The sequence below is a fragment of the Numida meleagris genome, chromosome 32 (assembly GCF_002078875.1).
Source record: "Numida meleagris isolate 19003 breed g44 Domestic line chromosome 32, NumMel1.0, whole genome shotgun sequence".
NCBI lineage: Eukaryota > Metazoa > Chordata > Aves > Galliformes > Numididae > Numida > Numida meleagris.
In genome coordinates, this window is record NC_034437.1 from 1164546 (window position 1) to 1178171 (window position 13626).

The following is a 13626-nucleotide window of genomic DNA, read 5'->3' on the forward strand; positions in this document are numbered from 1 at the left end:
GCACTGGGGGTGGAGACCCTTCCCCAATTGGTAGGAGGGAGTGGGCTTTGCTAAGACAGGGGGAATACAGGACATGGGCGATGCCGGCAGCATCCCCTCGCTGAGCATCAGCCCTCTGCAGTGCAGGAACCTCTTGCATCCTTCCCAGCAGTCTGTGCTGCATTAAATTTGGGCAGAGGTTGTATTGGATGCATCCAGCAGACACCAGGATGGGCACAGGGCTCAGCCCCAGACCCAGATGGAAACCTTGAGGTCCCCCCACCTGCTCTCAGCCACCCATGGAAGGGAGCAGTGCTTTAAAACAGATGAAAGTCAGACTCTTGTTTGTCTTGCTTTCCAACCCAGCATTCACAATTTGTCCCTGTTTTTAGTGAGATTATTACAACTGAACACCTTCCAGGGTTTTCTGCATCCCTTTGCAAAAATCGCCATTTCACGGAAAACGACGATTTCAGCAGCTGCATAAGGGCTGGTATAATCCCTGCACGTTTGGAACCAGACTTTCCTGTAATGCCTATTATGGGCTGCGTTACGCACACGATAACACAATCACGGCTGTGCCACACTTGTTCCCCAGCTTCTGCCAGGAACAGGAATTTCAATGTCGGGGACAATATCTCCGCTCCTACATTGACTACGTCTCCTTACGGTCATACAGACCCAGCACCACGCTTATCAGTGAGCTATAGTGGTGGTTTCCATTATTAGTTGTTTGGGTTTTAAAAATACATAGATATATAGTCAGGCAAAACACATAAATACACCCCGACATGCCGTTCTCGTCCATATGTGCCATAATTACTGGGTGGGAATGGATGCAGTTATTTCCTAAATGTACCTACAAGCAATTTTTTCCGCACTAAGAGGATTATGCAGATTGTTTCTCGTCCTTGAGCACCTTTTCCATTGGGCGGTAGTTACTGCAAAGCTTTCAGAATTTCGTGTTTTTCTGGCAGGGAGGAAATACTCAGCTATTTTCACTTGTTGTGACAGCTCAAACCTTACGTGTTTGTATGCACCAGCAGCCTTTAGTCTATGCAAAGGAAGTCTCCAGTGGCTGTTTGTGAATCACTTTGTGTCCATCAGTGTGCCAGTGCTTGAGAAACAGTGAGATCCAATGGCAATATCTCAAATAACCAAAGGTTTTCAATGTGTTGCAAGGGACTGAAGCACAGATGAAGCTGCAGTGGGACAGTCCCAGCTCTCTCCAAAACCACCCAGGTGAAAAGTGCTGTCATTTAGGAACGTGCCCCCTCTGAGAGCAGACTGGTTTGCAGCCCTTGATGCTCTGCCTAAAGCCATGGTTTCCAGTTTCAGGGGAAAAGCACAAGGCTGTTTTCCACATGGAAAGCAAAGCAGAGCAGTCCCCTGTGCTGCTGGTTGGAAAGAGGATGATGGATGCAAAAGGGCAGAATGACACAGTGCTGCAGAAATATTGCAACACTGTGTGTTACCAGAAAGTCCAAGCAGCACACGACAGCAGAGTCCCCCTCCAGGAGTGTCACTGCCTTGCTGCAGAGCACAGAGCACCCAGGGGCCAACGTAGCATCTCCAGAAACCACCGAAAAGCCAATGCACATGCATCCTCCTTCTGCACTAGGAGATGCCCAAGGCTTGCAAATAAATAAAAAACTTTCAGTGCATCCTGCAAGGATTGTGCAGGAACCCTGCACAGAGGCATGGCACAACCTGGCATGGGTGTTGGCATGAATCATGGCATAACCCGTGCCAGCACCCATCTCCTGCTGGGCACAGAATCCAACCTCCCCTCCCACTCAGCCCCTACCCAGCCCATGGATGCTGCGGAGCTGCTTTGCTCTGAGCCAGCAGACAGCTCACAGTCACCCTTCCTGTTGTCAACCGGCAGCACCCCAGCTCTGCAGCCTCCGCCTGAAGACCGGGTGCTGCCATTTGTGTTTGGGTTGCCGGGCACGTATCAGGGTTTGTTTGGGGTTAGGCAGCACTAAGTGAGCACCTTGAGTGTGTTTTTCGTGGACATGGGGCACTGGGGACCTGCTTGGTCCTCACTGCTGCCAGCAGTGCGCTAAGTCCCTGTGATTGCATGGGTGGAATGAGGAGGTGCAGCACTAGCACTGGAAATACAGGTAGATATGAGTACTGCACCCTAAAACACATGCAATTATGGAAAAGAATGGAAGGAGTTGTCCAGAGACGAGGTAGGATCAAAATAGATCTTCATGGTGTCTCAGTTCCCACCTCAACACCCTCCTATGGCCCAAAGTGCCTCTTCTTGGCAGAGCTCAAAGTTATCAGTGCCCTGGAGCTTGGGACTGGAGAGGATGGGCTCAGTGCACAGCAACACCCAGAGCAGCACCCATGGGTGCCCAGGGTACCTCCTGCTGCATCTGGTGGGACGCAGTGTGGAAATGGGAAGCAGCACCTGGAAACGCTCACCTGAACTCCATGGAAAATCCTCCTGCTCCCACCTCAAAGCACAGGCAGAGATCTCGTGTGAGAGCAAGGCTTCCTTGCCTGGCACGTGGGAGCGCTGCCTGGATCAGGGCTGCTTTCCCACTGCCAGCATTCCTCTTATTCACACCTTTGGCCTCAGCTCCCCAGGATATCGCCCACCGCTGTTCCTAATCTCCTTTTTGCCACCAAGCAAAGTCCAGCAGCAGTTGATATAATGGGTCCTTGTGTGGCTGGGTGGTGGTGACATCAATAAAATAAAGAGCGATAAAGGAAAGAAGGGAAAATAAAAAAGCAAGCCTCAGCCCTGAAGTCTGCCTGACAAAGGGGCTTTGTTGGGAAAGGTCAGTCCGGAGCCAGGAGGGCTTCCCAGAGCAATGAGGATGCAAAGACTTAGCAAACAAGGAGAGGATTATATGCATCTTTGTTACACCACAGCCCCTGGGAGCTGTCAAGCACCCATCCAAGGGGCGATGCGTGGGCAGGATTTAGGTTTGCTGCAAAGCAAAAGGTTCCCCAGGTCAGTGCCTGCCCTCAGCCTCCAGCAGCACAGCATTTTGGGATGGTGCAGAAACAAAGAACAAATGCAGAGCTGCACACAGGGGCTTGGAACGAGCTCCGAACGCACCCCAAGAAACAACCATCAAAGCAAAGTAAAGCCTCTGGCATACGTCCTCCAGGATACAGCCCTCCTCTGCTGGCACGACACTAATCCTGCTTGGCACACCAGCAAGAGCTCTGTGCCCATGAGCAAGGTACAGCTGCAGGTTTGTATAATGCCCTCTTGTGCAGCCTGGAAAAAAAAAAAAAACTGGATGAGAACAAACTCAAAGCGTCCCGCACAATTCGCCTTTTAATACGAGGCCACAAATAAATCAATTCCCCTTCCCCAGTGGTTCCTAAAGCTTTTGGCAGCCGTGATTTTCCGCCTGTCCCAGGGCGGCATTTCCTTGGTGGCAGAGCAATGTCAGCTGCAGACAACGAGTCCTCTCTCTGCTCTTTCAGAATTTATTACTTTTTAATCTGGTTATCAAAACAGCCAATTGCTTTCCTACACCAAGAGCCGTTGCCCACCCCTCCCCTTCAAACTCAGAGTTCATATGAATTATGGACTCTCTAATCAGCGCTAATTGCCATCAGAGAGGAAAAGGATATAAACGCTATCAGCTTGCTTTGTTCCAAGGGCATAAAAAAACATTTGTCAGGTGTTTCACAAAGAAATCCCATAAGAGCAGTTAATCAGCAGTTAAAGCCTCCCATTTAAATGGAGTGTGTAAATATGCACCTATTACCACCGCTGACATCAGCAGGCTTGTTTTCCATACGGCTTTGTCCTTGCTTTTGCCACGTTGACCATCTCATGATTTTGCTTTGGGTTTTGAGCAAAAAGCCATGCTGAACGTCAGCCCTCTGCAGGCAGCATCTCTGTGCTCCAGTTTACTCATCCCTTCTGTATCATCCAGCCTCAAAATACTCTTTTTTTTCTTTTTTTTTTTACATGGAAATAGCAATGCACCTGAAGAACACATCTTTGCACCAGCAACCACCGCATCTCAGCAACGCAAACTTCCCAATGGTTCAGCAAAGCAACACATTCTGCGTTAATAAGGCTCTTCCTCACTGCAGAGCACATCCGCCCACATCAAAGCGCGCTGCAGGACTGTCTGTAAATGAGACTTCCTTTGGCACTAGCATCACCGGGAGCTGATTAGCTGCTGGGCTTCAGCTTGTGTCATTGCCACTTAGCACCAGCCCCGATGTCTCAAATACAGGCCAAAGCAGCCAAAATGGGCGTCCACGGCTGCCAGGAGGACACGGGAGCTGCAGGTCTGGAGGCAAACACTGCCTCCTTCAGAGGGCTTGGTTCTTTCCACACCGGGCTTGAGCATGCATGAAAAAGGCAGAGAGTTTGGCAGAAAATAACCCCCATGCATTCCCACTTGTCTTCGGGGGGCTGGGAGTGACTGGGAGTAGATTCTGAGCAATGCCCAGTTCGGTGCAGAGGGGGATCATAGGGGTTGGAGGGGACCTCCGGAGATCACCGAGTCCAACCCTCCTTCCAAAAGCAGCTTCCCTCCGGTCGGTAACACAGGAAAGTACCTCAGACAGGTCTTGACTATCTCCAGAGAAGGAGATTCCACCACTGGGCAGCTTGCTCCAGAGCTCTGTCATCCTCACAGGAAAGAAGGTCTTTTGAGTGTTTGTATGGAACTTTCTGCATTCCAGTTTCACCCATTCCCCTTATCCTGTCACTGCACACCACTGAAGAGAGCCCAGCCCCATCCACTTGACTCTTGCACTTCAGATATTGATCAGCACTGATCAGATCTCCCCTCAGCCAGGCTGAACATTCCCAGGGTTCTCAACCTGTCCCCAAATGGGAGACTCTCTAGGCCCCTAAGCTTCACTGTGGCCCTCCACTAGACTCTCTCTAGAAGATCCTTGTCTGCTTTAAACTGGGTGGCACAGAACTGGACACAGTATTCCAGATGTGGCCTCCCCAGGGCAGAGCAGAGGGGGAAGATCATCTCCCTCAACCTGCTGGCCAGAGCATCCCAGGGAACCATTGGCCTCCTTGGCCACCATGGCACGCTGCTGGCTCGCAGTCAACCTCTGGTCAACTGTTGATCAATCGCAGTTTGACTGGGACACCATTGGCCTTCTTGGCCATGAGAGCACGCTGCTGGTTTGTGGTCTGATAGCCACCAGGATCCCCAGGCCCCTCCACAGAGCTCCTTTCTTGCAGCTCAGCCCCTGGCTTGCACTGACGTGTGTGGTTCTTCCTCCCCAGGTGTAGGACCCAACATTTTCCCATGTTGAACCTCATCAGGTTCCTCTCCACCCAAATCTCCACCTGCCCAGCTCTCTCTGAATGGCAGCACGACCTTCTGCTGGCTCAGCCACTCCTCCCAGCTTTGTGCCATCACCAAACTTGCTGGGGGCGGCCTCTATCCCTTCATCCAGGTCAGTGATGAAGATGTTGAACAAGACCAGACCCAGCACTCTTCACTGGGGAGCAGCACTAGGTAAAGCCTCCAACCAGACTGCGTCACTGATCACAGCCCTCTGAGCTCTGCCAGTCACCAGCTCTCAGCCCACCTCACTGCCTGCTCGTCTGTTGCACACTTCCTAAGCTTCATCACAAGGATGTTGCGGGAGACAGTTCCAAAAGCCTTGCTGAAGTCAACTATAATGATCACAGACTTACAAATATTCATCTGGTCATGTGCCAGTGGGCTCTCACACTCACCCTTGAGGGGGTGATCATGGCTTGATCAGTGAATAATGCGTTTTATTAAAGCAACAGAATGCATATTCTTTTTGTTGTCTGCAAAGCATGTGAAGTTAACCAAGAACATGAGCAATATGGCTGACTAAAAGTACGTTCAATCAAGGAACAACTCTACAAAGATTCTTAGATTTTCTGGGGGAAGCAATCAGCATAACTGAGTGTGCAAATCTCACCTAACAGTCATCCCTACAGGGGTGAAGAGAGGCTCAGCCCATTGGCAGGTCCTGGAAGACAACAGCGTCCTCCCAGCTTGTCTGCAAAGGTATCTTCTCCCCAAATCCCTCTCTTAAGCCACTTTATACTATTTCTTACTTTCAGGTGAAGCTTGAGTGACTCCAGTCAAACATACCTTTGCCTCATAAAGTTTATATGAGAACATGTTTTTGACAGAAAGGTGGAAAAGTGCTGGCTCAGGCCTGGCTCAGAACAAGAAGATAGTTTATCGGTTCCAATGGTACCATCACGTCCCCATCCCTGCAGGACCTCCACCCGCCCCACACTTCGTGTTGTTTTTATCTTGTAGTCAGCAGACTGGGCTCCCAGGTGTTTGCTAACAGCAAGGTCGCAGGTCACGTTGCTTAGGGAACTATCAAGGAACGGATTTTCCGCTGCATTCCACCATGGAGGTTTACCTTCCGTTAAGAGGTGGACGTATGAGTAAGTCACCTCCAGAAAATATTCCACAACGTAGCGAGAGTAAACTCATGAAATCATTAAGGCTGGAAAAGACCATTAAGATCATCCAGTCCAGCTGTCAATTCTGCACTCACATGGTAGAGAAAGGAGAGATCAGGTATTTGGTTTATCTGAAGCAGCACTGACGCTCGGTGCAGGCAAACCTTGCACTGACACTTGCAGGCAGACAGACCTCCAGTCTCCAGGGCAAGGAGCTGAAGCTCCGAGTTCTGCAGCTGGAGAAGGATGCAGCTCCCCGAGTTTATCACTCTGCGTCCCCTGGGGTGCATTGAAAACCACAGCCAAACATCCCCGGCTGAGCAAACACAGCTTCCCTATCTAAACAAGCAAGTGAATCTTGAGGCATAATTTGTCATCTAATTGCACCAACACACCCAGGATTAATTGTTACATTTGAACGCGAAGAAGTTTTGATTTATGGCAAGATCAGGTTTAATCAGCTGGTTAGCAGAGGCGGCTGCCAAGCTGGAAGCCGCATTGCAAACAGGCAGAGGAGGACTTCAGGAGATATATTTTTGCAAAGCTGAAGGGTTATTGAATCACACACCGCCTGTGAGGGGCACATAGAGACCAAAGGGGTGAAATTAAAGCCTCTAATGCATTTGTTACAGACTCCACTGTGGACTTTTTAACCTCTGCACAAAGGTAAACTTCTCTCGTTAGCTTATATAAGATTTTGATAACATTATGGACAGAAATAGAAGGCAGGTAAGAGAAGGCTGCCAAAGCTTTCCACATATCAAAGCCATTAACCACCACCTCTCTGCCTCAGATAACGAAGTGGAATTAAACAAGAATCTGCAGCCCTAAATTGGGATTTTGGCTGCAGGCACATAGCTAAGGCAGCGAGCCAAACCCCACAGCCACACAACCCCAGGAGCACCCGGCCCCACAGGCAGCTCCCCAAGTGCTTGGAGGTTTGCACCTCCAAAATGCAAAAAGGAAGCACCCACCTCTCACTGCATTGTAGGGCATTGTGCTGAGTGCCCACCCAAAGAAGGAGAGCCCCCGTGCTTGCAGGCTGAAAGCCTTGGAGCCCTGAGCACCAGGATCTCCAGGCAGCTCAGCCAGGTGTCCTGCATCCCACTCCTCCTGCTGGGGCTGATTGCTGCATTTTCAGCCAAAAAAAAAAAAAAAAGTAAAATGCATGGATTAACCTAATAGCGAGGACAGAGCCTCTGACCCGGGCTTCACATGGCCCCCAGTGACCATCACTTCCCACCAATGAAAAGGAGTTGAGACACTGTTCAGGCGGTGTTACTAACACAGGATGCCAACTGGGTGTCCAGATCCCAGCTTCCTGATGGCTCCAATGTGTTTTGCTGGCAGTTCCCCATTAGCTCACTATCACTACCCTGGTTTTGGGTACAAGCCACTTTCTCCTCCCTCTACCAGCTACCAAAGCCTGTTCCACTTCTCCAGGCTTGCATTCCAATGTGGAACACATGCCCTTGGCCATGACACCCAACAGCTTTCTTTTCCATGCTTGTCTCATGGATTTTTGGTGCTTGTGGAGGGTGCTCAGGGCTAGGAGAGCAACGGGAGCTGGGGGGCAGAGAGATCTCACCCAGTTTCCTTCAGCTCTGTTGGCGTGAAAGGGAGAAAAATGGCAAATTCATCCAAAATGGGGATCCACCGTTGGGGTGGATAAAGCCTCAGAGTGCTTTTGGGAAGGGCTACACAGCAATGATCCCCATTTCTAAGGGGTTATGGCTCCCACCCAGCTCATCAGATCCTGCCCACAGCTCAGCCCCATCTCTGCTCATGATCGCACTCTTCCTCCCAGCAGCAAATGTCAACCATGAGCATTCGCAGCATCAAAGGCATATACTGGATTCTGCCCCAAAAAAAACATGCATGAAGGGGAAAGCAGGCAGCAAAACAAGCCAGGATCTTCAGGAGTTGCCAACATACTTTGCTGGGAACACGGAGTATCTTTTTTAATGGCTTTCCTTTTGCTTTTAAAGAACACCTGTGAAGGAAAACAGGGGAAAAGGTCCAAACGATGCTGAAACTGAAACCATGCACTCAGGGTCACCCTGAAGGAGATGTTTCAGGTGAAAGCACTGACCCAAGGAGGTCTTTCTGTGCTTGGTTATGCCTTGGCAGCAGCAAGCTCTGACAGATGGGTATAAAATTGCCTCTAATTGTGGCTGGGGAGGGGGAGGCCACTGGCACCTTCAGCCACAGGGACAGGGAGAGCAGAGAGCTGGTTCACGGGGCCCTGTGCCTTGGGGCTGGGGGCTGCACAGGGGTGGGCTTCCCATTCCCTGCTCTCTTCAGCTGAGTTGGACCCGAAATGCTCCCCATAGAGCTATGGGGAATGGCATAGGATCAAAGAAGGTAAAGTCTCAGCCTTTATTCCTTCTTAATCACCATAAATCCCACAGTATCCTGCAGTATCAGAGTGGCTTGTTCTTTTTAAGGAGCCTTCATGGTTGCCTTCAAGCTTTTGCAAGGGATACCAGCCTCATCCCATCACTGCGGGCAGGGATCCACGCCCCAGAGCTGCTGGCAGTGTGATGTTTAGCAGGTCTTTGCTGCATTTTAATCCTAAACTCATCCTGTTTCCAGCCTGATTTTGGACAACCCCACAAGACCATGTCCCATCACTCTCATTGGATCCACCTGGCTGCAGATACCAAAGCTGGTGGTGGTGGGGAGATCGATCACACACTCAATTCTGGAGAAACCTAATGAGAAAATGCCCTTCTTCAGAGGATGGGTGAGTTTATCCAAGCATTGATGAAACTGAGGTGTGCAGTATGGCCCAGGAGTTTTCCCATCCCTTTTTCCTTGCAGGGAGGGTGCAGCAAACAGGACAAGTGTGTTCTTCAGGATCCACAGAGCAGCAGTGGCAGAGAGGCAGAGGAAGGGCAGGTAGACAAAGGGCAGGCAGACAGAGGCTGCCACCTGCTGCCCATAAAAACTCCTCCAAGTCATAACAAGGTGCAAAATCTGGATCTGCATATGCATCTTAACACACAGGTCCGCGTCCCCACAGTGCCATCATCCAGTATGGGAGAGCCACCAACTGGTGGGGCAAAGATGCTTGGAAAGGGAAGATTATCACAGGAGTTGGACTCGGTGATCCCTATGGGTCTCTTCCAACTTGAGATATTCCATGGACATGTCCCAAAGGGACAGAGAAAATCACCTGTGGAGAGGAGAGAAAGAGTCCCATGGGACACATCACTCTGACACCCGGAACACCTATGGAGAAAACTAAGAAACACCATGAAAGCATTGCATGGACTGAGCTGGATTTCTCTGCATTGCCGCAGAAATCTCATGTCCCTTCCCAGGGGCACCACAAACAGTGCCACCGGGAGCTAATTTGGTGGCGTTAATAAATATTCCATCCAAGTGATGGGTGGGACATCTGGACCTCTCCTCTGAAGGTTGAGCTAATTAATCTCCTACCTTTCTCCTCTGATGTCAGGCTTCCTCGTAAGGCCATTGTTGGCCCTAATTAAAAGGCTCTTGAAGCTGAGTGTCCCCTGAACACCAGCCGTATTTTGACAGTGACAATAATTACAGAAATCTCTTTGGTAGAATAATAATAACTACCCAACAGTGAGAAGAAAGGTCCCAGGAGAAGAGGCAGTAAGCAGTGGGGAAGTTGGGGATTAAAGCCTTCATCCCCTGGTGGTATTGGGTGAGGGAGAAATGTCGCCCACCTTCCTCAGGCTTGCTGTTCTCTGCACCTGTGAAATGGGCATTTGGGATGAAATGGGCATATTCAGCCCCCGAGCACCAAGACATAGAGTTCCCCCTATGCTCCCCCAGGACCCCCCCCGGAATGGCCATGGAGCTCAGACCTGTGTCCATCAGGATCTGTCAGCACCCCACAGCTATCGGTTATGCTCCTCTCCAGCCTTGTTTCCATGGATTTGAAAGGGATGAGCCCAGTTCTCAGGAGACGCCCCTGCAGAACCATTGTCCTTGGCCTGATGAGGTCCAGATGTTCCCCAGCTCCTGGTTTGAGCTCGGGTGTCCCATGGGATAAAGCTCTGACTCAGGTCTGCAGCTGCCTATGCTCACCCCCAATGGAAGAAACAGTGGTGAATGGCCCCATTCCAGATCTGGCCTTAAGGGACAGCACTGGGCTTGGGTTGAGAGTGGTTTCTGCCCATCTTCTGAGCTCTGAGCCTGAATTCCACCCTGCACAAAGCAGCAGCGAGTGCTTGTGTGCCCAGATGCTTCATTTACTTTTTTATTCTTTTTTTCTTTCATTTCATTTTTAATGTTTTCAACTCACACCAAAGGTGTTTGGAAGGGCAGTCCTACAGGCACAGAAATCATCTCCCTGTGCACGATGTGCTGTGGCAATGGGGACCATCTCACCTGGAAGCAGGAAACCTGTGCTTTGATCCAAGCAGTGAAAAAAAAAAAAAAAAGGAAATTTGAAGATAAGAGAAAAGGAAACAACCAAAAAAAAAATGAAAAAATAAAATAAAAACAGAAAAAAAAAAAAAACCCAAACCAACTCATTGCTGAAGGCGTAAGCTGAAAAACGTGGCAACAACTGTATTTTTGCAACGGCCCCTCTTAAAAAAATCCTGTAATGATTCATAATGACCCATCCAACTAAAAAGAGGAGCACCGATGACCTACCTGTCAGCTTTTAGCATCCTGCTAACAAGCTTAAAAGCACTGGGAAGGAGTAGAGTTGAGCCACAACCAGCGAACGAGGGAAATAGGATCTTGCTTTTAGGGGAGCGGTTGTCCTCGCAAGAAGGTAAGTGCCTTTCGCTCCCTTCTTTCCTACCAATCTCTGAAGGAATTAACGAGAGTGCCTGATGATAGACCAAAAATTTAATTTTCTGCAAACGAGGGGTGGGGGGTTGGTATTTCACTCCCTCAACGTGCTGAGCCATCCAGCCCCGCTAGGAAATGAAGAACTCTAATTAGCCAACTCTTCGGAACGCGGCTTCTCTGAGCAGCTACTGGTGGGGAAAGTCCCGCAATACCGCGGTGATGAGTGCGAGGCAGGAATATTGCTCCTGGATAGAAAGGGGGGGGGTGCTGGCAATAAAGTTTATTGTGATGAATTATGTCTTTGGATTATACAGTCCCTGTGTGCCTACAGCCAGGACAATGTGCTGATGGATGGCGGTGGGAATGGGTTTTCAGTTGCACCCACCACAGTGCTGCCGGCACTCCTGGAAGGGATCTCTTGTTCCACATCCATCCCTGCCGTGTTGGAAGGGTTGGAGGGGATTCCACGGTGATGGCAAGCTGTACTTTTCTATCTGAACTCCAGGAGGACAAATGAAGCTCATCTGCTGGCTGTACCTCTCCGGGCTGGTGTTGGCTGTGCTGGTCCCGGCAGCGTGGCAGGTGGCTCCCAGGGACACGGGGGATGCACTCAGGTACGGCACTGGGTGGTTGGCTGTGGGCAGCGGCTGCTGTGGGCTGAGAGCTGAGCCCCTCTCTATTGAGCTGTGCCTGATTCCTTTGGATTCATCCGTTCTGCCAGCCCACATTGCCATGTCCCCCAGGGGTTTCATGGTGCCCAGACCCAAAGGTTGTGCTGGCAGTGCAGTGAGCAAGGCTGAGTGCCTCTCTGCTTCCCATCCCTAGGGGCGCAAAGGCAATCAGCCCCCCTGAGACTGAGGGCAGCGTGCGTCAGGAGCTGTTAACTATGTCAGGACACTGCAAAGAGCAGAGATCTCTGCTGCATAGGGAGATGCAGAAGCAGACACTGAGAGCAGTGCTGAGCCCATCTCCACTCTGTGAAGGTGGGAAACCCTCTGTGGTCTTTGTTCCCAGAATGCGGGGCCCCCATCTTCTCCCCGTCTGCAGAGGGCTGAGAGCAGCAGTGATGAGATCCCTGGAGCTGAAGGTGTCTATAAACCTGCAGCCAAGGGAGGTGCAGGGCACAGCACAGAACATCGCACATATTTAAGGAACAATGCTGGCCAGGCTTGTCAGATCCCCACCATTATATGTATGTGTTCTTACAGATTTTCTGGACAGTGCTCCATGCACTGCAGCATTTTGCAGCCTCCAGCAGGGAGGGCACAGGAACCCTTCTATTTGATGTGCATTAATCTCCACATTTTCCCCCATTTTTGCCGTCAGATGGCCCTCGTATGAAGCCCCATCCAACACAAAGCGACACTCGGAGGGGACCTTCACCAGCGACTTCACTCGCTACCTGGACAAGATGAAGGCCAAGGACTTCGTGCATTGGCTCATCAACACCAAGCGCTACAGGTAGAGGGGAGAGGGGAGCAGGATGATTCAGGGAAACACTTGGGTTCAAAATGATAACAGTACAAGAATCATAGAATCATGGAATCATTGAGGTTGGAAAAGATCTCTTAGATCACCCAGTCCAACCATCCACCTACCACCAATATTGCCCACTAAACCATGTCTCTAAATAGAATCATAGAGTCACTGAGGTTGGAAAAGACCTCTAAGGTCATCCAGTCCAACCCCAACCCATCCCACCATGCCCACTGACTTTGTCCCCAGGTGCCACCTCCCCACAGTTCATGAGCACGTCCAGGGACGGGGACTCCACCACCTCCCCGGGCAGCCTGTGTCGATGCATCACCACTCTTTTGAAGAAGAAATGTCTCCTAGCACCCAACATGACCCCCCTCCCTCCCGGCACGTGAATCCAATTGTTATTTTCTGCTTTTACTGACACCATTCTTGCAGCAGCCCATATTTTAAATTTTGCCAATGGCCGAAAAATAAACCTCAGCCCTCCAAGTGCGGAAACCCAACAAATATCAGCCATGTTGGGTACACTTGGGTTTCTGGCTACAAACGTTCCTTCATCCCACTTCCAGAGGCAATGAAAAGCATTTTATGAAGTCACCCCCAGCACATTATCATTGAAGCATCCTCACGCTGCGGCCGCTATGGCCCTTGTCTTATTTCCACAGCTCCACCAAGAGGTACATGAGGGAGGAGCCCCGCAGCGTCCCCTTCCTGGCCATGCTGCCAGCAGTGTAAGTCATCTCCAGCCCCAAAAAGGGTCATTTTAAAATGCATCCATGTATTGGGTGGGTTTGGTGGAAAGCGGTGCTTCCCCGACACCACCTCTTCTTTTTGCTCCCACTTGGGTTTGTCCAGTATTTATTTGCTATGGGGGACAATGAGAAAAGTGAAGCAGCTTTGGGGTGGGGGATTAAATAGTTTATAAAATCACAGAATAATGGAATAATTAAGGTCGGAAAAGACCATCA

At 50.3% G+C, this 13626-nt stretch overlaps 1 protein-coding gene across 1 annotated transcript; it reads left to right on the top strand.

The window, feature by feature from the left end:
* Positions 11693-13393, top strand: LOC110389150 (glucagon-like). Its single transcript, XM_021379089.1, has 3 exons — positions 11693-11793; positions 12506-12640; positions 13324-13393. The coding sequence occupies exons 1-3, from the start codon at positions 11693-11695 to the stop codon at positions 13391-13393; spliced, it is 306 nt and encodes a 101-aa protein (XP_021234764.1).

What these genes read in the sequence shown, in the direction of transcription:
- LOC110389150 (XM_021379089.1), top strand. Translation starts at nt 11,693, where the DNA reads ATGAAGCTCATCTGCTGGCTGTACCTCTCCGGGCTGGTGTTGGCTGTG. An exon ending in GACACGGGGGATGCACTCAG is followed by an intron (nt 11,794 to 12,505) that starts GTACGGCACTGG and finishes TTTTGCCGTCAG; the next exon opens with ATGGCCCTCGTATGAAGCCC. An exon ending in ATCAACACCAAGCGCTACAG is followed by an intron (nt 12,641 to 13,323) that starts GTAGAGGGGAGA and finishes TTATTTCCACAG; the next exon opens with CTCCACCAAGAGGTACATGA.